A 25,049-nucleotide genomic window follows, 5' to 3' on the forward strand; every position below is an offset into this window, starting at 1 on the left:
ATTCCACTTCATGGAAGAAAATAGTGTTACTCATTCCTTAATATTGTATTGGAGTAAACACTGCACTTCAGATCACAGTGAACTCTCAAATAACATGATAACTTCTTATTGAGGGTAGAGTCATTTTGATTTGAGCTGGATCTATGAAAAACAAAGCAACAAATGTTTGAAGACTGCTGGATTTCTCTCATATCAGTACTATCCAGTCTATGGTAAATCTCCCTTGAGATTTTCCACTTGAGTTGTGTAAATTTCTAAAAATATTATATTGAGTCCTGAGGAATTAAGATGGATTAGATCAATGTATCTTTTTCTCATGTGTAGTTTTACAAGATAAAGAAAACCGCTTTAAAAAAATCATGGAGCAAAAAGATCAGTTATTATAAACTACTGTCAATGGACCAGTAGATGGCATAATGGTTACATTACTGGACTCCCACATGATTGACCACGATTTCAGTCTCAGACCTGGTGGCATGAAACTCATACCTGCTACGTGTACGTGCATACCCAAAATCCCAAGAGGAGAATAGAAGATAAGGGATTGTGGCATGGCCATCCCCCCTGGGGTGTGATTTCTTGCTTTCTGTCTCCTTATCTTTCCGGTCAACACATGGGTCCTGTAGCAAAAATCCCTCTTAAAAAAAAAAAAAAAAGTAAAAAAGAACAAACAAAACTACAGTCAAGTCAATTATTTGATAAAATTGAAAAACCAAGTCTTTCTTCTCAATTTAGGATTCAAATTTTATGACTAAACAGTACAGTATCAACACAGTAACAAGATCATATATTTGACTCATCTTAAAAATAAACAAATAGGGACAAGCAGTTAGTGTAATGGCTATGTCGCTGGACTCCCATGTAGTCAACTGTGGTTCGAGTCCCAGATCCGGTGACTTAAACTCATGCTGGGTGCCTGTGCGCGTGTGCCCAAGATCCTGAGCAGAGAATGGAGGAGAAGGGATTGCAGCGTGGCCATTCTCCCTGGGGGGTGATTTCTCGCTTCCTGTCTCTCTGTCTCTCTGTGTCTTTCTGGCGAGCACATGCGCCCTATAGAAAAAAACCATTAAAATAGATAAATAAATAAAAAGTCATTCATGGGGAAGAAGGAAAACCTAAGCAAAAATTATTGTACTTCCAACTTATATCTCCACCATCAGATACAGTCAGTAACAAGACTTTTGGAGATAAAATTATCTTTATAATTCTTTAATGTTTGACTTTATTTTTAAGTAACTAACCTTGAAAGATTAAAATTGATTGTATTAATCTGAAACTGTAATATATGAATCCTGTCAACAGTACATCATGATTTGTAGAAGTATTTATATAAATATATCTCTTCAGGGACCAGCAGATGGTGTAATGGCTATGTCCCTGGACTCCCATGTAGTCGACTGTGGTTTGAGTCCCAGATCCAGTGGCTTAAACTCACTCCGGGCATGTGTGCATGTGTGCCCAAGACCCAAGAGGAGAATGGAGGAGAAGGGATTGCGGCATGGCCATCCCCACTGGGGGGTGATTTCTCGCTTTCTGTCTGTCTCTCTCTGTCCTTCTGGCGAGCACATGTTTCCTATAGTAAAATATATATATATACACACACAGATTTAATATATATATGTATATATGTCTTCATTAAATCCTAGGGGAAATTAAGAACATATCTATTTTTCCATTAGTTGTTCTAGCAATCTCTAATCCATTTAAAGTCAATGTCAATCACAATACTGTAGGGAGCCCCAAGAAAGCATGTATGACTAGCATAATAATTTAGATGGTCAAGTTTTAGATGAACATACCTACCCATGACTATGTTTTGTGAGTTCTTTTATTCGGTAGGAAAATAGGCAAGGGTCACTTAAGAAAGGAAATAAGAAAACTGTGTTTCTGGAAAGGTAGTATTTATTCAAATACTTTCAACAGTTACTGAGCACTTACTCTGTACCAGGAGCTTATCTGATAAAGAGGATTCAGAGTCATACCAACAGTTTCTTTAAGGAACAGTAGAGAAGAGAGATAGATAGGAATAGCAGTTGGTGTAATGACTGTGTCACTGAACTTCCAGGTAGTGGACTGTGGTTCGAGTCTTGGACCCATTGGCTTAAATTCATAATGGGCAAGTGTGCGTGTGCTCCCAAGATCTCGAGAGGAGAATGGAGAAGAAGAGATTGCAACGTGGCCATCCCCCGTGGAGGGTGATTTCTCACTTTCTGTCTCTAAATCTCTCTCTGCCTTTCTGGTGAACACATGTGCTCTATAGCAAAATCCTCTCAAAAAAAAAAAAAAAAGAGAGAGAGAGAGACAGACCATTGCAATATGGAGCAGTAAATGGGATAAAAGATTCATAAAATCACAAGAGAGGACACAAAAAGGGAACACAACCAAGATTAGGGCAAATGAAAAGGTCAAATTAGGGTTCTTGGAAGTGATAAGGTCTGTGCTGAATTTTTACCTTAATATGGACATTATTCTAAACACACCAATGAGCCTGCAAAAAAGATACTCAGAAACCAGAAAGTAATTGATAATGATTGATACATGAATGGGAGACCAGCCTTTTAGAAATGGAAAAGTACCCAAGAGCTCACCCTCAGCAGCGTGCTGCTAAGACACTGTGCTCAGCAGGCTGAGCCACATGGGAGCCTGGGTTCAATCCCCAGTCCTGTAATCCTGACCCAAGAGACTGAGGCAGGAAGATTACGAGTTTGAAGTTGGCCTGGGTGACATAGCAAGAGACTCTCTACAACAGAGCCAGGCTTGGAGACACATGGTAGTAGTCTCAGCTGGGAGGTGAAAGCAGGAGCATTGTGATAGCAAGATCCTGTGAAAACAGACACAAAGTCCATGTACATATCCTGAGGACTTTAGACTTTATTTTGGAGGATATGGAAAGTCATTAAATGATTTTAAGCAGGGAATGATAAGAAGACATTTTCATTTCAGAAAGAACACTTTGGCAGCAGAGTAGAGAATTTATAGCTGAGATCCCAGAGCCTGCTCAGGAGGCTGGTGTTGAATCAAGGTGATAAGTGGTAAAGGAGTGAAATAAATAAGTGCCAAGGAGCAGGCCACAGCGTCCAACACTGTAGGAAACAACAGCAAAAATAGGAGAGAAAGATGTATTTGGGGTGATTTTATGAGAAAGTAGAGTAATGAGTGTTAGGGATTTGTTTTATTTATTATGTTTCCAGTTCTAGGATCATGCCCTGGCATAAAGAAAACATTGAATTTTTAAAATAGTTACATAAGTGATAAAAAGCTATTTTTTCCATTAAACATAAGGTGTGAGATTGTCTGCTGAGTGTGATCAGAGAAGTCATAAATTAGTTTGAAGGAGGAAAGAGCTGCCCCAAAAGAATTTATAAGGGAATAGAACCAGAGACACATAAATTATTTGGCAATGTTGAGGGCTGAGTTGAAATCACTAATTGTCGGTGAATGCTTTATATTTCTGAATGGTTTCTGTAGCACTTATCAGTAACCTAGCATTCAGAAGGGAAAGCTGCACACACATGGATGAGGAAATGATGAACAAAGGAGACGAGGGCTGACTCAGAGGGAGAAGAAGGGAAGGGATCATTGTTTTTTGAAGAAAAAAAAAAATTCCTGACACCGAGACTTGATTGAGGGTACAGAACATAAATAGCAACCTGAATAATCATGTGGAGGGGCTGGAAGGTGAGAGGCTCTCATGCGTCAACGGAACTTTCAGGTGTTGCACAAGATGAAGTCCATGGTGTGACACTGGCATGTGGCTGAAGGGTGGTGGCCCTGAAAATCACACCACTGAAAAGACAAGAACCATCAGGTTGGTTATGGAAAGGACACGTAGACATGGAAATGATCTGGCAGAAGGGTGGAGTTAGGGTGTGGAAGAACCCTGCGAAGCATTGATTGAGAGGGTAGAAGATACAGGCATCTATGGGTGACGGCATGGAAGACATGTGAAAGATTGCATAGGTGGGTGGCAGGGGAATTGAAAAGGTACTTCACAATATCATAGTATGGAATTTGTATGTGTGCATGGGGAAGTAACATTGTCTCCTGGTCTTTAGAGTGTGGGGAGAGAGGGAGCAGGCATTTGAAACGATGAAAAAATTTAGACAGGGATCAATATTCTCATTAACCTGTACAGTTTCTGTGGCTGCTATCATTAAGTACTACATTTTAGCCACTACATTAGTGGCTAAAAACAATGCAAATTTTTTTTCTTCTTTTTTTGGAGAGGTTTTTGCTATAGGGCGCGTGCGCTCACCAGGAAGAAGACAGAGAGAGAGAAAGTGAGAAATCACCCCCCAGGAGGGATGGCCACGCCGCAATTCCTTCTCCTCCATTCTCCTTTCAGGATCTTGGGCACAGGCTCCCCACGTGAGTTTAAGCCACTGGGCCTGGGATTCGAACTGTAGTCGACTACATGGGAGTTCAGCGACATATCCATTACACTAACTGCTGGTCCCGGTACATCTTGAATTGATCTCTAACTCCTTGTTATATAACCTTGAGTTATATACTTATATCATCTCCATAGAAATTACCTCTTGAACTTGTTTATATTTCATTCATTGGGAATTCTATACTCGTTGTCAACCAAGATTGATGTGTTAAAAAGAGGATTTTCTCACAGTTTTCATAAAAGAGGCAAGACATTTGAGGGATATAGAAATATAGATTGTATGTTGATGATAAGGTGTGTGATATCTTCAACTGGACTGGTGTAAAGTGTACTCATGTTGGGTAAATTTATTTTACAAACTGTAGTGATACATGTGAAAGATTGCATAGGTGGGTGGCAGGGGAATTGAAAAGGTACTTCACAATATCATAGTATGGAATTTGTATGTGTGCATGGGGAAGTAACATTGTCTCCTGGTCTTTAGAGTGTGGGGAGAGAGGGAGCAGGCATTTGAAACGATGAAAAAATTTAGACAGGGATCAATATTCTCATTAACCTGTACAGTTTCTGTGGCTGCTATCATTAAGTACTACATTTTAGCCACTACATTAGTGGCTAAAAACAATGCAAATTTTTTTTCTTCTTTTTTTGGAGAGGTTTTTGCTATAGGGCGCGTGCGCTCACCAGGAAGAAGACAGAGAGAGAGAAAGTGAGAAATCACCCCCCAGGAGGGATGGCCACGCCGCAATTCCTTCTCCTCCATTCTCCTTTCAGGATCTTGGGCACAGGCTCCCCACGTGAGTTTAAGCCACTGGGCCTGGGATTCGAACTGTAGTCGACTACATGGGAGTTCAGCGACATATCCATTACACTAACTACTGGTCCCGGTACATCTTGAATTGATCTCTAACTCCTTGTTATATAACCTTGAGTTATATACTTATATCATCTCCATAGAAATTACCTCTTGAACTTGTTTATATTTCATTCATTGGGAATTCTATACTCGTTGTCAACCAAGATTGATGTGTTAAAAAGAGGATTTTCTCACAGTTTTCATAAAAGAGGCAAGACATTTGAGGGATATAGAAATATAGATTGTATGTTGATGATAAGGTGTGTGATATCTTCAACTGGACTGGTGTAAAGTGTACTCATGTTGGGTAAATTTATTTTACAAACTGTAGTGATGTACAGTGATTGAATGTATAAAATAAAACAATAATAAAATTTTAAAAAAAAAACATAAAAAGGCAGGATAAAATGATGATGTTAGGATAAAATAGAAAGAGAAAGAAGAATATATGTTAATATGAATGGTAAGACAAAGAACAGAAAACCTGGAGTGAATGTAATGACTAGCAAAGTCAAGGTCAAGCCCAAGAGAAGTACCCTCGCCTCTCAAATGCAGCTCAGGTTGTTGGTATAAAATAATATATATTTTATGATTCACAGACAGGCAAACAGGCAAGATTGCTCACAGATGTCACAGTGGGTAGTTTCAGCAATGTTCTATAGCAAATTTTTTTTCCTACAAAATTTCTAATACTGATTTTTATTGTTACTTTTCTAAACTAGTTTCTTTCACCTAAGCTGTTGGTAGCACATCTACTAGAGATTAACAATATTAATTTAAAGTTCTATAGTTATGTGTTAAAAATAGAAGCCAATGTAGTAGTACTTTTCAGATTAATATGTATATTTCATTTGCGTGGAGTAGGATATTGAAATTGAAACAGTGTACATAATATGGGATTTATAAATATTATAATCATTCCACTTTAACCATCTTTAAATGATTAAATATTGGATGTTTATACAAAGAATTAGTGATGAAGAACACAAAGAATTTAAAATAGCTATCCTAAATTATTGATAATAAATTTAATCACTATTTATTTTACTTCTTTTTTTTTTTTTGGAGAAGTTTTTGCTATAGGGCGCGTACGCTTGCCAGACAGACAGAGAGAGACATAGAGACAGAAAGTAGAAATTACCCCCCAGGGGGGATGGTCACGCCGCAATCCCTTCTCCTCCATTCTCCTCTTGGGATCTTGGGCACGCACGCACATGTGCCCAGCATGAGTTTTAAGCCACCGGGTCCGGGACGCGAACCGCAATCAACCACGTGGGAGTCCAGCAACATAGCCATTACACCAACTACTGGTTCCCAATCACTATTCATTTTAAAACTATTTTTAAAAACCAGTAATAGCAGTTATAAAATAAAAGCCCAATTCTATTTTTATTGAAGAACCTCTTTTTCAATAACCATTTTTCAGCAAGTCCCAGTGTCTTTAGAATATTGCACTGACACATCTCTGAATAACTAATACTGTCTGATCAAGTGATAAAAGCTGATAATTTATTTCATCACCATATTCTTTGAGAGGTGTAAGAGAACTCATACAGGTCTGTAAAACCTATGTGTGTGTGTATAGCACTGTTTATTCTTTGAGATAAGTTGAAGTTATTCGTGCCTATTTAGCATACATATTTTATACATAATCAAGATAATGTTTTATCTAAGCAACTAAATTCTCGTTAAAATTGGCGTATTCACAGTGACTTTTCTGGTTTTCTTTCAGGAGCCTCTCTTTCACCTGGAATCACACAGAAATGAGAGAGGAAGAGGCAGGTGTCCTTTTGACCCCAGCTCCTCCTTCATCTCCACTTTGATTGGTAATTATCATTTCCGCAGACATCAGGCGGTAGTCAAAATGATTTTAGAATATATTTTTTAACTTCAATTACCTTCATTCCACATTATAAAATATAGTTTGCCTTTTCATATTTATTTACTGGTGCTGGGAGCAATGATATTAAATTTCAAGCCATGCTAACTTGAACAATTTGACTCTAAATTAAGTGCTGATGCTATGAAATGTGTGTGTCTCATTCTGAAAATTAAAAAACAAAAATCACTTAATACCTGATATGAAACATTTTGAATAGGGCTCTTTACTGTTCACAAAACATAATTAAATGAATACTTTGTAAACATTTACCTAAAGAAACTAAACTACTGGAACAGCCAATGGCATGGTGGTTAAGGTGGCTAGAACCCATATGGTCAACTGAGTGGTTTAAATCCTAGACCCACCTGCTTAGAAAACATGCCAGGCACAGGGGTGTGTGTGTGTGTGTGTGTGTGTGTGTGTGTGTGTGTGTATGTGTGTGCACGCACGCACACGTGCCCAGGAATCCCAAGAAGAGAATGGAGAAAAAAGAACTGCAACATGGCCATCTCTCCAGGGAGCGCTTTCTCAAATTTTCTATCTCATATCTCTCATTGATAAGCATACTTGCCCTATAGCAAATTAAAAAAAAAAAGAAGAAAGAAAAGAAGCTAAACAATTTTAAAATTTTAACATGTGTTAATTTTTATGTTTTGATTACTCTTTGAACTTAAGGAACATTTAAAATTCCTTTCTTCGGTACCTTTCTCTATTAAGAATATAATTCAGCAAAAAGTTCTCTCTATTGAGAACTCCAAAGATATTTATCTAAATTCCTAATAATCTAGAATGTAAATCATAGAAGTTGAGCCACTCAATCTATCACTAAATGTACACATTGGAATACTGGAATAGGTTGACGGTATCTTATCTAGATTTCAATTTGATTCAATTTAATCAGATTACATACCCGAAAACCTCACTTGAGACACCACAAAGTATGTTTCCTTTCTCTTCTATACCATCCGGGGTTGAAAATGGGCACACTAGTCAGCACTGTATTGGTCCAGACAGATGGTAGGTTCCTAAGTATAAAATTCAAGAGCGCACAACTCTATTTATTTATTTATTTATTTATTTATTTATTTATCTATTTATTTATTTTCACCAAGTTATATCTTCTACAGAAGAGGTCACCTGTAAATACTGACTAAATGGTATATTCACGGAGGTTTCTAAATAAAAACAAAAAATACATTTCAGAACATTATTTCTAAGAATAATATAAAGAATATTAGGAGGTAAAAAATACATGGCATACACTACTTCTACAGTGGAATCATAAGAATATTAGAAGAGAAGATCAATCATTTTTAACATTTCATTTAAGTGGTTGAAAGTAATTTCTATATCCACTTTGTCACTCATCACTCAGCCTCCCTGTAGTTTGTTTATGCATAAAACTAGGAATTTAAAACTGAAATTTTTAAGAGGGGAGATATTACTGGAGGGACATTCCAAGTGAGTTTCACTGAACTTCGAATCGAATTATACCATGCTGAAATGTGAAGTGCTTGCCATCTGGGTGGCTGTTTCCCTTATTCAGAAGAGAAGTCAAAAGAAAAAAGCCCTCCAATCCAAACACAAAAGTTATAGAATAATCCCTCCAAAGAGAAGAAATAAAAATATTAATTCTTCATATGTATCCACTCGCTTTCATCCCAAAGCACCTTGGAGAGATCATTCACTCTCTGTGGAAATGCAGTGGCCACTGGGATGGAAACCTGATAACCTATGTGAGCCAGAAAGTCTTTAAAACAGGGGAAGTAAAAATAATTCACCCAATTGAAAAAGCAGTAGGAATGTAGGCTGAAAAAATGGAGCTACCTGAAGTGGAATTTGGCAAGCTCAGTGCAGCTTACTCCAACAGGGAAAGAATGTATTAATGTGGTATTTTATGTCCACACATGTTCAGTGCTGATGGGTTAAGATAAGGCCCCAGCAACAACAATAAAAAAGGCCGTCTTTAGGACATTGCTTCTCTCTTTGTTAATTATATGTCACATGTTTAATGCTTGTTCTCATAAAGACAAATTTAATAAAACACTGAAATTGACAGCAGTGTTCATAAAGTTACAAGGCATCAAAGAAAAAAAGTGCTTGTACATCAGAGAACTTCCTATATCATTTTAAACTTTACATACAATTTTAATTTCAGTTAACTTAAATTTAGTGGACTTAAGATCACCTGAAGCAAAGATTGCTACTACATATATACTAATGATTACTTGATAGGTAAAAGACAAGTTAACAAATACATTATTATTAAATTTATAATCTAATTTAGAAATATAATTTAATGACTTACAATAATTCTATGCAAAAAAGGATTTCAAGAGTAAACAAGCTCCTTCTTGAGCTATGATGTAGATGTATGATGTATGATGTTCGGAAACCAATTGAAGTGAAATCACATTATTAGGTTGTTGTGAAAGTCATGACATATTTTTTCCTATGTTTGTCTATGTAAATGTGTCATGACTTTCCAACAATTGAATAATTACACTTCCTTTTCACATGCTGATTTTTTAGTGACATAATTTGATTTGCTGGCATATCTCAGGTGTAATATTTCTGTGGGTTTAGCCGAGTTATTCCTCAGTGTGAGTGCTCATACTGTATTTTAAAAGATTTTAAACTGAAGAAACAAGGTCTCACAATCTTATTTTTTTTTAATTTTTTTAAATTTTTTTAATTTTTTTTATTTTTTATTTTTGAGAGGTTTTTCACTATAGGGTGCGTGCGCTCGCCAGACAGACAGAGACAGACAGACAGAAAGCGAGAAATCAACCCCCAGAGAAGATGGCCATGCCGCAATCCCTTCTCCTCCATTCTCCTCTCGGGATCTTGTGCACGCATGCACACGTGGCCAGCGTGGGTTTTAAGCCACCGGGTCCTGGACGCCAACCGCGGTCGACTACTTGGGAGTCCAGCGACATAGCCATTACGCTAACTGCTGGTTCCCAACACAATGTCATTTTTTAAGTGGATTGTTGAAACAATGAATTTTCTGTAAAATGAGTGGCTGTATTACTTATCTGTATCCTTCAACTCATCCAAAGATACGTCATACTTACCTTGCCTTGCCATTAAATTATTAAGTTTGGTGACTGGCCAAATCAAAATCCAGGAACTACTTTCTTTGTGTCATAAATCATGTTGGTCCAGAAGAAAACATTTCAGCTGATTCTTTGTTATTGAGTTTGATGTCATATTTGGATCCCTTATGTTTTCTCCTCTCAATCCTATTAGCATTTTTTGAAAATACATACATTTTACTCTGACCCATAAATTGTATTACCAGGGACCAGCAGATGGCATAATGGCTATGTCACTGGACTCCCATGTAGTCAATAGCAGTTCGAATCCTGGACCCGGTGACCAAAATTCACACCGGGCATGTGTGTGTGCGTGCTCAAGATCCCAAGAGGAGAATGAAGGAAAAGGGATTGTGACATGGCCATCCCCCCGAGGGAGGGGGGATTTCTTGCTTTCTGTCTCTCTGTCTCTCTCTGTCTTTCTGGTGAGCACATGCACCCTATAGCAAAAATGTCTCTGAAAAAATAAAATTTAAAAAAAAAATAGATTGTATTACCAGCTGCAGGTACAATTTAATCCTACCATGCCTCAGGTGTCTAAGGTATGCTAAGGTGTTATTGGTTTGGGGAGGAAAACTACTCTGATTTGTCAGGTATCTTTTGATACATCACATTGAAAGTGTTAACTTTGTCATTGGGATTTTGTAGGGACAAATCTTATGTGAAAGGCTTACTAATTTTATAATACAGATCCACTAATAAGATATTTACAGCCACTGAAATTTTTCTTCTAAATATTTTTCCATAATGACACTTTTTAAAATTTATATTCTATCAAAAATTATGTGAATTTAAAGGTCAATGCTGTCTCCTTCTGGCTGAACACAGAGCAAAAAGCTAGAATCCGTGTGTATCTGAGGTGGGCCAAGTCCTGCCCCTTTAACTGGAAAGCCTCTGCCCTAACCCTCTCCTTCTGGCCCAACACCCAGCAAAAAGCCAGAATTAGTTCAAGAAGGTAGGAAGCAATGTATAATCCATCAGATGATCAGAAACCACCGCAGAGGCACAAGAAATACGGGAAATCAAGACGCTGTCTCTCCCCCAAAGGGAAAGAATAGTCCATCATCCACAGAGAGTACAATGGAACTCATGGAAATGTCAGATAAACAATTTAGGATATTCATAGGGACAAAGATAACAGACATGCAAGAGAAACACAACTACGAACTCCAGAAAATGCAGGAGAAAAGACACAATGAGTTCCAGTAGGTGAGAAAGTTCTACCATCTCAAAGAGGAAATATACACCATAGAAAAGAGTCACACAGAACTGTTAGAGATGAAGGCTGTAATATAGAAAATCAAAACCTCCCTTGAAAGTATCAAACATAGATTAAATCATGCAGAAGAGCGAATCTCAGATGTAGAAGACAGAAGCTCTGACCTATAAAAGTTCACCAAAAAGACTGAGAAAATAACCACCAAAAATGAGAATAATATACTAGTAATACTAGATACCACTAGTATTATGTATACCCAAACATTCAGGCATCTGTTTTACCTCATATACATATATGTAAATAAATTTAAAAATAAGTAAGAGGAAAAAAAAAAGCCAAAGAAAAAAAATGCTGATTACAAGAAAGTTGAACTACATTTAAAGAAAATGTAAGGAAGTATTTCAGTTTCTTAATAATATTTGTAAATTAATCATCATTTCTTTTCCATTAGCTATATTTATATTTAGGGCAGAGTTATGAATACATATTCCTGGCACAAAGCAGTAGTATTTATGAGAAAAATAAATGAAGAATAAAGATAAAATATATGTCTCAATTATAACTTTTACATATGAAACAAGTGAATGTACTGACTCATTTCTTGAATTCACCCCAACAATCCAGAAACTTAGACGCAAGTTATTTCCTTACTGTGATTCTGTCCCCAAAGAGTATCTATAATTTTTCATGCAAGACTGTTGCGCGTTGACATCTGGCGGAATGCCCATTATCCATAGGCTTACTGTACTTTCAGGACATGCCTGTTAGTCTCTGAGGAGCTATTTGAACACTTTGCTTATAGTCTGTTCAAAATGAAATAGAAAAACAAATTCAAATACAGTAAAAGAATGGAGGAAAAAAAAGAAAAACTCTGTCTCCACTGTTCCACTGAGTTTCTCTTTTAAGAATCTATGGTTTAGGGCCAGCAGATGGCACAGCGGTTACATCACTGGACTCCCACATGACCAACCATGGTTCAAGTCCAGGACCCAGTGGCTTCAAAATCACACCAGACTTATGTGAGTGTGTACCCAAGAGCCCAAGAGGAAGATGGAAGAGGAAGGATTGTGGCTTGGTCATCCCCACTGGGGATGAAGGGGGGGATTTCTCACTTTCCCTCTCACTGTCTCTGTCTCTCTCTTTCTCCAGCATGTACACACACTCTAAGCAAACCTCTGGGAAAAAAAAAAAAAAGAATCTATGGTTTGACCATGATCATATCAATATCACTAGTCATATTTTTCTTTTCTGTAGTGACTCAAATCACTGTCTTTTAACATTGATAGCTAGTGCTAGTCATTTTCCAAAACAAAAAGTCCATACAGCAATTAAATACCTTATAAATTCATAGGTTCTGCAATGTGTGAGTGTAAGTTGGGATGCTGGAAAAAAAAATGGAATATTCTCAACCATCTTCATTAAGTGCATTTTGTGTCTTTTGCAATTTCAAACCTTGTAGTCATTCTGAAAAAGGATCCATCCAATATAGAATAATTTTCTAACAAAACTCTACAATTGTTATAATGTGAGATAACGGAATCAGTATTTACCCATGTGCTGTTCCATGAGGCAAATGTGTTTTGTATTATTTCCATTTGTAGAATATGCCTTAACAACATAAATAAGATAAATGCTTGAGTGAAATTATAAAAAGTCATGAAAAACTACTGTGAATATGTTATTCTAGATAATTAAATTCTACAAATCCAACATGGTGGGAAAAACGCAAATAGATAATAAACAGTGCATGGTAAACAGTATATGGTAAACAGTGCATGAAAACAGTGCATGGTAACTTTCATAAAATATTAAGGCAGTGGAATATACCTAATTATAATATCTATTAGTGTTTGTATTGTAAAAAAGGGTTACACATATATGTACTTTAATTACACATGAACTTAGCATTATTGCAAAGCATATGTTTCTGCACATTGCCAAGAGTTTAATGATTGTCTTATTTTCTTTCATACAAAAGGTTGAATAAAATCAGTCATTTAATAACAATATAGTGTCTTTTAGGCTAAAACTATGGGGACAGATGCTAGAAAAAATAATCCCTATATTAATAAACTGAAATGATCAAATAACATGAGATCCTTGATGAACGAATCTCAAAGTTCTGTTATTCATTTAAAAGCTTAATAGCTTTCTCTTTTTTTGGCTATTTCCTCCCTGAAGAAGTCTTTTAAGAATTAGAACATTATCTTGATCATTTTCTATTGCACTTTATAGCATTTTTATCACCTGAAAGGGCTTTAGGCATATTTAATTGTTAGCTTTTAAGCCATTTATTGATTCAGCAAATATTTATTCCTCCTTATTCCAGACATTAATAAGGCATAAAGTCAAACACATAAGGAATTGATTAAAATACGGTAGGATGAGCAGTAATGCCAGAAATAGGTAGAGGCTGTATGGTACCAAGAGCCACTAAACCAACAAGTTTGGTTAGAGAAATCTTCAGGACTAACTGGACCATAGTCTGGCAAGTGCGAGGTGCGGTGGGAAGGAAGGTGCAGAGCTCAAGGCAATAGAGTAGAGAGAAGGGAAAAGCTTGGCGGTATAGGAAATCACATGGGGAGCTCTCTGCTTCATCATGTCACTAAGCCCCTAAGATATGAAACACTTTTGCCTTGGTTAAACAAAAGTTTGGAAGCTGGGACTTTGTCAGATTCCCACTGTAGAACTATTGCCACTGATCTTTTATGTGTACATAGAGACCATTGTTGGTCAGGACATTTAATTACCCTCACCTCCTCAACTACCTGCCACTCTGGGCTTTATTTTAAAATTGTAACATTCATGACCACTTTAAGTAAACATTATATCAATTACCTTCAAAAGGCGGTGCAATAAAAACAAAAATACTATCTAAAAATCCAGTGGGTTGGGACCAGCAGTGGGCAGAATGGCTATGTCGCTGGACTTCCGTGTAGTCAACTGCAGTTCGAGTCCCAGACCCAGTGGCTTAAACTCACACCAAGCACATGTGCGTGTGTGCCTGAGATCCCAAGAAGAGAATGGAGGAGAAGGGATTGTGGCATAGCCATCCCCCCAGGGGAGGAGGGTTAATTTCTTGTTTTCTGTCTCTCTATCTCTCTCTGTCTTTCTGGCAAGCACATGTACCCTATAGCAAAAACCTCTCAAAAAAAAAAAAAATCCAATGGGTTATTTATGTAGGGAATATAAAAATACAGTAGATACTAATTGTATTTATGGCTAAGATGATATATTTATTAAAAATCATGTCCCCAAATATGTAGAACATTAAGTCATTAGACAGTTTTTCTCTGTTACTGAAACCTTAAAACATATTTTACTCTTTTTTTTTTTGTTTTGTTTTTGAGAGGTTTTTGCTATAGGGCACATGCACTTGCCAGAAAGACAGAGAGAGACAGAGAAATAGAAAGCAATAAATCACCCCCCTGGGGGGAATGGCCACGTCACAATCCCTTCTCCTCCATTCTCCTCTCGGGATCTTGGACACACACACACACGTACCCAGCGTGAGTTTAAGCTACCGGGCCCGGGACTCGAATCATGGTTGAATACATAGGAGTCCAGCAACATAGCCATTACGCCAACTGCTGGTCCCAAAACATATTAACTCTTTACATGGCACTCTTTGTAGTCTATGAAAGTATGAGTTAACCAGATGATATTTTGTATTCTGTATAATACCAAAATAGAAAGTCACAAATTTTCTCTCATAATAGTTATAAATTCAAAGTAAATTTTCCAAATAGAAACCGTGTACTAAAAAGAATCAATTATTATAACGATGCTGAGTATTTTTGCTTTAATTACTATTAATTAATACTGTATCTAAAGCCATATTATTTTTCAGTTATGCGTTAACATTTATCCTAATTTTTTTAGAAAATGAATTTGCCAAATATAATTATTATGTATGACTAATAATTTATTTTTTCATTTATCTTAATAATAAGATATGAAAAAAGAATCTTTCCCTTCTGAGGAAAAGCTAACATTTTCTACAGAATCACATTTGATTTAGCTTATTTAACTTGTATTGTTTTAGCACCTGTCTAGCTTCTTTTAATTTTTAGAGTTTATATTATGTTGTTTATATAGTTCACAAACTACTTTCTTTTCTTTGTATACAAAAAAGGAAATTGAGTAAAACTGAAACTGTATTATCTTTTCTGCAGAGAACCTGCTCTGCATGTTATTTGGTATCATAGGGTACCATCTAGTGGCTCAAAGGGGTACTTGCTGGTTAATTTTATAACCCAAACAAGTAGAGCTTTGAAATAATGCTCCAAATTGGGGTAAATAGAGTAAAATCAATGTGTGCTAATATCAACATTATACTTTCATAATAAAGAGATCTCCATATGTCAAAGTAGCCAAAGATTTTAAGAAATTAAATATTAAAAACTTAATAAAATAGGATTTTAAAAAATCTAGTCTGTTTTAGAATAATTTTACAAAATTTAAAATTATTGACATGGGAACTATCATTTAAGTAAGATAATTTAAAAATAATTTTTAAAAAACCTGCTCACAAATGTTTTAATTGTTCAACTAATTCTTTTAAGGGTTAACTTGGTTGTGTATGGCACACAGTTGATGACTTTCAAGTCCTTTTCATTAATTAAGTGTAAGTCTCTTTTTATCTATGTTCAATAAAGCAGACTGAATCCAGGTAACCGTCCATATCCCTAACCCCAAAGTACACTATGTCTGAAAATACTTTTTCTCCATGTGTAGATATAAAACTTCTACACTAATGACTTTCTATAAATTATGTTGCTCCTTCCCTGCTCTGACCAAAGGACATAACATATTAAACAAGGTCCTGCCACAACTTTTCTCTGCCAATGTATGTTCTTAAGATATAAACATCTTTTGTTTTTCATGTTTGCCTTTTTTATCTTCACACTTCTCACATAGTATAAGTCGAATCTATGAGATGCATTCAACAATTTTATCTCTTTTTTAACTTGTTACCTTAATTTTTTTTCAAATGCAAGACAAATTGACAGAAGAGTAAAATTGACAAGTATATACAGTCTACCTTGACTCACCAATTGTTAATTGTCTTCCACGTTTGATTTTCCCTCTTTCTTTCATACTTTCGTATATGGTTTAAAAGTGAATTCCTTTGTAGGAAACTTGGGTTTGATTTATTTAAATCTTATAGAGTTTTAAGCATCCATATTGGATTTTGTGAACAGAAAGAACTATTCAGAATTACTTATGTTTTTAAAATGAAAAATAGCTGATTATAGCAACACTTCCAATAATTTATTTTTTTAAACCTTGCATTCAATTATATATTATTCTGTTCTAAATCTGGTATGAAAATAGCAATTCTCTTCAATTTTTTAACAAATTAATAGAAAATAAACGTTTTTAAAAATCACACTATATTTAACTGAGTTGATTTGTTTCACAAAGTTTAAGTCATACAAATATTTTAATCTATTCAAGTTTGTTTTAATTGCCAGAGGGCTCGCACTCTGCAGAGAGAAGGACAGAGACTGAAAGAGAAAGAGAAAGAGAAAGAAAGCACCCCCCAGTGGGGGTGGCCTGATCGCACCCCCTTTTCCTCCATTTCTCCATCCTGTCAGGATTTGGGACAGACAGGCACATACCCTCAGCATGGTTTTCAAACCACTGGGGCTGGACTATGAACTTATCAATGTATCAGTCATGTGGGATTCAACTCCCTACACACAGTTATTAACCCCTGTGTTAGGGGGCTGGCTGACCTTCAAGCTGTAAAGAGTTTAAGGCCAGACTGTAACTAGTGGTTAAGGCAGCTGGAACCCACATGGTTATCCACACAGTCTCGGTCTCAGAGCTGGCTGCTTGATAAACACGCAGGGTGGATGCGTATGAGTGACCAAATTCCTGAAAAGAGGGAGAAATGGAGAAGGAATTGCAGCATGACCAGGCCCAGTGGGGACGCTTTCTCACTTACTCTTTATTCCTCTCTTCCTTTTTCTCCAGGGAGCATATGGAAAAAATGTAAAAAAAAAAAAAAAGTTTTAAAGACATCGCTTTAATAATTATTTTAATATTTATTAATTCCATAAGTGACAGAAAAAGTCAGAGAGACACTGATTCAGAGCTATCAACAGGGTCACAATATTGCCATTCTCTTAAACATGAGGTGGACACATATGTATACATTCCAAATTTAACATAAAAGCCTTATACATTCCAAATTTAGCATAAAAGCCTTTATAATATTATCACCCCCTGTATTTATGTTTAGTCCTGAGCAGAGTTACAATGTCATTCATTAAAAAAACAATTTTACTACCCTAAATTAAAGGTAGTGTTACCAGTGATCTGCTATTATCATTTGCTTCTTGGTCAGATTTTTGCCTGAGACTGGATACCTGAGCTGGGTATGGCTAGAACAATCTTCATGGTACCACTCATGACATGCTGTTCGCATTTTGCTGTCATTTCGAGGAAAGAGATTTCCAAATACCTATGATTGTGAAGTTCTGTTATTTCTGGGGTTCAAGTTATGCCCTTAAATTTTCTATTTGTTTAAAAAGTGTTGAATTTGCTTTGTTTTGTTTTCCATTTTCTTAAGCTATTTTAATGTCTTTCTTTGGGGCTCCAAAGTCACGTTGTAATTTCCTGAGACTCTGCACATATTCGTGTAATTCCTCAGTCTGGTTTTAAGCCTGTGGCCTCCACGATTTATCACAGCCAACTCTGTTCTGTGGTCTGTTGACTGCCTGATTAACTTTTGAGCTTTTTTATATCCTTCCTATCTGGCTGAGCCACCAAATCATAAATTACATGACAACCGATTGGATTATACACACCTCTGTCAGACTAATGGTTCCCACACTAAAATCATATTAATGATGGCAGTTTCTTATTACAAGGATTTGCATTAATCAACTCACATGTAATACCTGTAATAAAAAATATCAAAACCATAATGATATGAAAGTTAGAAGATGTTTAGTAAAATAAGATGAAAATAAGTGATTTGCCAAAAACTCGTGGAGCTCTTACTATTTACCAGCTCTTCTTTTCTCAACAACCCTGCTATTGAATGCTATTCCTTTTCTCATATGCCAATAAATTGATGCAAAGAGAGGTTATTAATCCCCCAGGTTCACATCACTAGGAAGCGTCAGAGTCAGCATTCAAACTCTTGCAGTCTAAATATACTGTCTATGCCCTTAACAAAAAGTCATCATGTCATAATACATTATTAAGTCTGGATGGGTTTAATGTAATTTTAGTCGATACCTGGTCTTCAGATCCAGAAACAAGCACCGATTCATTTTCTCTGATGCTTCCCGGTAGGCAGTGAGTTGTTTGCTGGGCTCTACAGTGACTACTGGGGCAGAGATGCTGCCATCTTCCGGAGCCTGGGGCGCCTGACCCACATTCGCACTGAGCATGACGACGAGCGCCTGCTGAAAGGTAGTATTGAGGAGAAAAGAGTATGCGCATTAGAACACATCTACAATTTGTAAAAGATTTTGCCTTCTTGGTAATAATAACTGTAAATATAGTGTATGGTTTCTATAAATTTCAGGATGTTTTTACTAATAATATTGAATTATAATATGTACATGTTGTCTTATATAAAAGTGACTGGATAATTATAAAACCAATTTATGGGTCAGCAGATGACATGGCAGTTAAGGTGCTGGATTCCCACAGGATCGACTATGGTTCAAGTCCTAGACCTGATGGATTGAAAATTAGGTGAGGATGGGGCCAGCAGATGGTGTAATGGTTACAATGCTGGACTCCCACATAGTCAACTGCAGTTTGAGTCCTGGACCTGGCGACTTAAAACTCATGCCAGGTGTGTGTGCACACGTGCCCAAGATCCCGAGAGGAGAATGGAGGAGAAGGGATTGTGGCATGGCCATCCCCCCCGGGGAATGATTTCTCTCTTTCTATCTCTCTGTCTCTTTGGTAAGCTCGTATACCCAATAGCAAAATATCTCTCTAAAAGAAAAAGAAAAAGAAAATTACGTGGGGTGCATGTGCATGTGTGCCCAAAATCCTGAGAGAAAAGTGGAGGAGAAAGGATTGTGGTGAACCCATCTCTCCCGGTGAGTTGATTTCTCACTTCCCCTCTCTCTGTCTCTCTCTGGCAAGTGCACACATCCTATGGTAAAACTTTAAAAAATAATAATAAAAAATACTTAGAAATCATGAATTAAATGAAGAAGACAAAGCAAATATAGGAAGACCAAAAAACCCATCATCCAATTAGATGTTTATCTAATCTCATCATTTGTTGTCATTCTTGAGGAATTGATTGTTTTGCATCACATCTATTAATAGGGCCACATTGTGTATTAGAGACAAATAAAATGAGGGAAGTCACTAGCATTTATTCACATAGAATTCATAGAATTTTTATATTTTGCATATTGGTATATCTAGGTGCTAAAACATCATTTTATAATGATAATTTTCATTGTTTTTATTAAGATGTAAAATGCATAGTCATTATAGGGGGCACGTTCTCATTAAAATAGTACTATTTCACATACTGTATCAGTCTAAGTTTACTTGTTCAGATTTCTTGTACTACACACTTGAAAACGTAAAATAAATTATCCACTTTCAAACTAAAGTGTTCTATCAGCCAGACTGTAGAGAACTGCAAAATTAAAAGGAAGTCATGATAAACCATCTTTACTTTAATATATTACTTATGTTCAATTTTTATATACAATTGAAGGATAATAATAGAAATTATCTTTATGGTGCCTTGAATTTGTCTTTTGAATATATTTTAATTTTGCAGTGTATGTTGTTCAAAATTTTTTTTCTCTCTGACTCTTATTTTCTAATTAAATATTACTTTAATGTTTCTAAAAAGTCTATTGGTTTATAAATAAACTGAAGATATCTATTGATTGTTAGTGTTGAGTAAAAAATTTCAAAGAAAATATTTTATTTCCTCATAGAGTGATGAGAGTTCAAACAACACTCAGGAGAAGTATAATTTATTAGAATAATCTATCATTTTGTCATAATATTTCTTTCTTTCTTCTAATTTTTACCTCCATAGAACCAAAATTTGTAGGTTCGTATATGATTCCTGACAATGAAGACCGCGATGACAACAAAGTATATTTCTTTTTTACTGAGAAGGCTCTGGAGGCAGAAAATAATGCCCATGCAATTTACACCAGAGTGGGGCGACTTTGTGTGGTGAGAACGGCCTTTCTCTCTCTCATCAAGCTTGCTTCTCTTTCAATATATGGCCAGGCCTCTAATAAGTTTAGAGTAGTTCCTACTTGAAAATATTTTCTACTGTTCTGTGGGTTGCCTGAAGTTGGTAGTATACCAGTCTTTACACTTCATATGAAATGAAAGTGCTATCTTTAAAGAATCTTGTAATTTGCATGATTTTTGCCTATTTTATTTTTTAAAATGTGCACACCAGAGACAGAGAGAGGGAGAGAAACGAAAAGTGAGAAGTCATCCCCCCATGGGGGATGGTCACACTGCAATCCATCTCCTCTTTTTCTCTCTTCTTTTAATATTTTGAGCCCCTCCAAATCTGGGGCTCAAACTGTACAGTCTACCCACATAGAAATTTGAGCTTTATTTTAAAAATAAATTGAACCAAAATCTTTCTTGTTTCTGTAGTCCACAGTATAAATTAAAAAATATATATTTACAACTATTTTTGAACACTTCAGATGGTTGATTTTACAGAAAAAAATCTAAAATTTGCTTTGTGTTCAGACAGGTTGTTTAGGAACATTCAAAACAACCAAATTAGCAACATGTATTGGAAGAACGATAATAATATTACAATTACAATAATATTTCAAATGTCAATCGCTTTGACATTTGAAAAGTTATTTAGGAATAAATTTAAGTGGTTTACATATGTAAATATATATATATATAAATATGTATGTATATATGTAATTGTTAACATACACGGAGTGCGTTTTCTTAACTAAAGGAAGAAGGAATGGATGCTTTTATATTCTTGTGATAGGAAGATTATTTATCAATAAAACAATAATCGAGATGACCATTTCATAGAATCTACTACTTTATTTAGGAGATACTACTCTATTAATATTGCTTAATATCTGGAAAATTTATTTAATGCATCAGGGAGAAAGTGCACTTCCAAGGCTTAATGGGCAAACCTAAAAATCATTTGTGGGCAATTCCATTTATGATATCATTTGAGGAGTATGCTAAATTTTCTTCATTCAATGAAAAAGCTGTAACTTTTGCCAGCTGCATGTTTAATAATTGAAAATCCGTTCTCGAGAGAGTTCCTTTATGTACCCATTTATCTACTTCCTGTTTTTCATAGAATGATGTGGGAGGGCAGAGAATACTGGTCAATAAGTGGAGCACATTCCTCAAGGCAAGACTGGTTTGCTCAGTACCAGGAATGAATGGAATTGATACATATTTTGATGAACTGGGTAAATATTGTTGGATAAATTCAATGTTACTCTTTGATGTGTCTGCCTTCCTGTAAATCTATCTCCAACACACATGGGAAACTTGTTTTCTGCATATTTGACCTCTGTCTCACATAGGGCAAGTTTCTCCTCTTTCTAGTTTGACCAGTCACAGAGGGTGGGAGCAACAGAGGTGCAGGAACAAAACAGCTTCATCTCATCAGTTCAGTTGGTGTTTCTGGCTCAGCTCAGACCTTCCTTGTGGGTTAGCCTGAAGGCACCGGGTATATCCAAATGATTCCCTCTGTTATGGGTTGGTCATGGTTGTAGGATTGTACATGGAAATGGTACCTTAAAAATCTATATTGGGTTCCAAACTATTTATTGTGAACATATATTCTTGGCATGAAAAAAGGGTTAAAAATACTAAGTAATAGAATGTTTTGTTTTGTTTTGTTTTAATTCTTCAGAGGATGTTTTTTTGCTGCATACCAGAGATCATAAAAACCCAGTGATATTTGGACTCTTTAACACTACCAGGTGAGGAATTTATATGATCACTAAAAACAATATAGAACAAAAGATGCCTCACCGGATTCCCCCTCGACACTGTATGTACCTAACTTGAAAATACTATTGACCCAGTCATTACTCGCATTTTCTATACTTGTAAGTCACCAATTTTGCTTTATTTTCCTATGATTGCAATTGTACTTTCGTTGGCAAAGCCACAATCTCAAACCAGATTCTTGTTTGTGTTTATACTAGGTACCCCATCATTTTCTTGTACTCAGTGTCTTAATCTTTTCCCCTTTCTAATCTACAAGAATTTTTTTTTTCCACATGTAATTTATATTAGCTTCATGCTGTGAAGTCCAGGATAATGCTCTCGTTTATTATATAGAATTTTCCAAACTAGGCTTTTAAGACTCTGTCATGATTACCCACTCACTGTTGGAAAGTTTCCTTCTGAGCTCTCCAATGGTCTGTTTATAACAAGATAACACCTGTACAAAACCTAGTCTTTATTTCACTACTTCCTATCACTAAGTTGTATTCGTTCTTTTTTCTTGCTTGAAATGATGTCCTTTACCAATATTGCTTAATATCAGTTCTCCAGTATTCATCTCCTAGAAATACTCTGAGTCCTACATCACAAAGGACTCTTTTCAGTTCTTTATTCTGTTTCTGAGTCCTATGCAGATTCATAGTGAACACACTTTCATAATTTGCTCTCCATCTTTAAAATTTCCTGATGAAGTTTAAGGCTTATAATCTATTAGGTATTTTGTTTTGTCTCTGCCATAGGGCATGTGCATTCGCCAGAGTGACAGAGAGAAATTGAGAAATCATCTTCCAGTGGAGATGACCATGCCATAATCCCTTTTCCTCCATTTTATTCCTGGAATTTTGGGAATGTATACACATGCACCCAGCATGATTTTCAAACCACCAGGTCCAGGAATCGAACCACATTTGGCAGTGTAGGAGTCCAGTGCCATAATCTCCACCACCTGCTGGCCCCACTATTGGTTCTTTTTCTTTGTTTTGTATGAGTGGAAGGGTTTTGTAAAAATGAATAAAATATTTCATGTATATAGATACATAAAGAAAAAATATTATGATTAGTTTTGGTTGAAAATTTACATACACAATATTTACAGACTCTTACTAAATAAGACAGAGTGGGGTAAAACAATTGAGTGAGAAATAAAGAAGAATAAACTCTAGTTCTCTGGACAGAGATAGGATGGTGTTATTTTGCTTCTGTTCTGCATTGTATTGATCATAAGCGCTTACATCATCTTATGTATGCTTACTTAAGGTCTTTCTGCGCACACCTCCTGTTTTGTTTTTCACCAGTTGCTAGAAATGCTCACTTTGAAAAAAATAATGAAACTCTTTGAACAAGTAACCTGTTGTTGTAAAGAGACCTATTCTTCAATGGAGAAATGTGGAAATAATTTTTCCTATCAATTATCCCTTGATGCAAAGAAAAATAGTTAATGTAGATTGGTAGTCATCACAGTGCATGAAAAACCCATAACATTGTTCTAATTTCATCTTCTCCTTTATGCCAGTAAATAGTTTACACATTGCATGACCATTTAGTGACTGTTTATGATAAATTCAAGATCTGCAATAATCAGTACAGTGTTTCTATGTGTTAGTATAGTTTTAAGCTTCTTTCCTAGATGATAGAATAATGAGTCTTTCTGAGAGCTCAAAGACAAAATCTTTTTTCTATAATTTCAATTTTGATTGTTCAATTTATATATAAGTCTGAGGAAAAAGCTTCCCAGCTGTTACCTGACATAAAGGTTGATATTCGCAGAATGGTGATCAAAGGTTTACTGCACTTTAGTTTGGACCCTTTCTGACTTTCTTAGTACCCTAGGCATGGCCAATTGCTTCAAGGTGTATCACTAAATGTGTGATTTGATGTCCTAGGACAGTAACATAACTGCTGTTCTACAGGTGTCCTGGGATATAGAAAATTTTGTATTTATGTAGAATTTTGCATGTTGCTTGGCACTTTCACAAATATTATTTTGATTCTTATGCATGAAAACTTGTGACATGTTCTAATTCATTCAGATTATACTGCATTAAGAAATATTACCAGATTTTTAAAAATATTTATTTGTGTCTTCCATGAAAACATAAAAGACAGAGAGACAGAGAGAAACAGAGACAATCCCTCTTTCCCACATAAAACAGGATCCCAATGTTACAATCCATCCATCTTCAGCCAGCCCTAGATTGTGGGCATGCTTGTGTCTACTCAGGGAGTTCTCTGGATGCGAACCTGGTACCTTCCAATGTGAGTCAGCCTTGCAGAACAATAAGTTTTACCTCTCTGTCATTGTCTGGCCAAAGCCTTTTTTTTGTTTGTTTTTGCCCAATATATTTTTTTAATCTTTTAAAAACATCCTTTTGCACAATATGATTACAAATACCCCATAAAACTTGCTGTAGTTGGTCAAGACTGTTTACATTCTCTAAGTGAAAGGTTTTTTAATCAAGAAAATCGCTTCGATTGCTGCTACTTCTGGAGGCAAGAGACTTGAGTTTTATATAATTTAAGTAATTTTCTTAAGACTGATATTTTAAGTCTAACTATCTTTCTATATAGCAATTGTCAGTGGCTTGGAGGAAAGAATAAAAAGCAGGAGCAGCTAAAAA

At 35.9% G+C, this 25,049-nt stretch overlaps 1 protein-coding gene across 1 annotated transcript in view; it reads left to right on the plus strand.

Moving 5' to 3' along the window:
• Positions 1-25,049, plus strand: part of SEMA3E (semaphorin 3E) — a 302,659-nt gene that overhangs the window by 237,882 nt on the left and 39,728 nt on the right. Inside the window, exons 5-9 of the mRNA XM_006155761.2 lie at positions 6,982-7,075; positions 18,760-18,879; positions 20,495-20,637; positions 21,770-21,884; positions 22,334-22,403. Coding sequence (XP_006155823.1) covers positions 6,982-7,075; positions 18,760-18,879; positions 20,495-20,637; positions 21,770-21,884; positions 22,334-22,403 — 542 coding nt within the window. The remainder of the gene's footprint in view (positions 1-6,981; positions 7,076-18,759; positions 18,880-20,494; positions 20,638-21,769; positions 21,885-22,333; positions 22,404-25,049) is intronic.

This window comes from Tupaia chinensis, unplaced genomic scaffold (genome assembly GCF_000334495.1).
Source record: "Tupaia chinensis unplaced genomic scaffold, TupChi_1.0 Scaffold000466_1, whole genome shotgun sequence".
Lineage (NCBI taxonomy): Eukaryota > Metazoa > Chordata > Mammalia > Scandentia > Tupaiidae > Tupaia > Tupaia belangeri.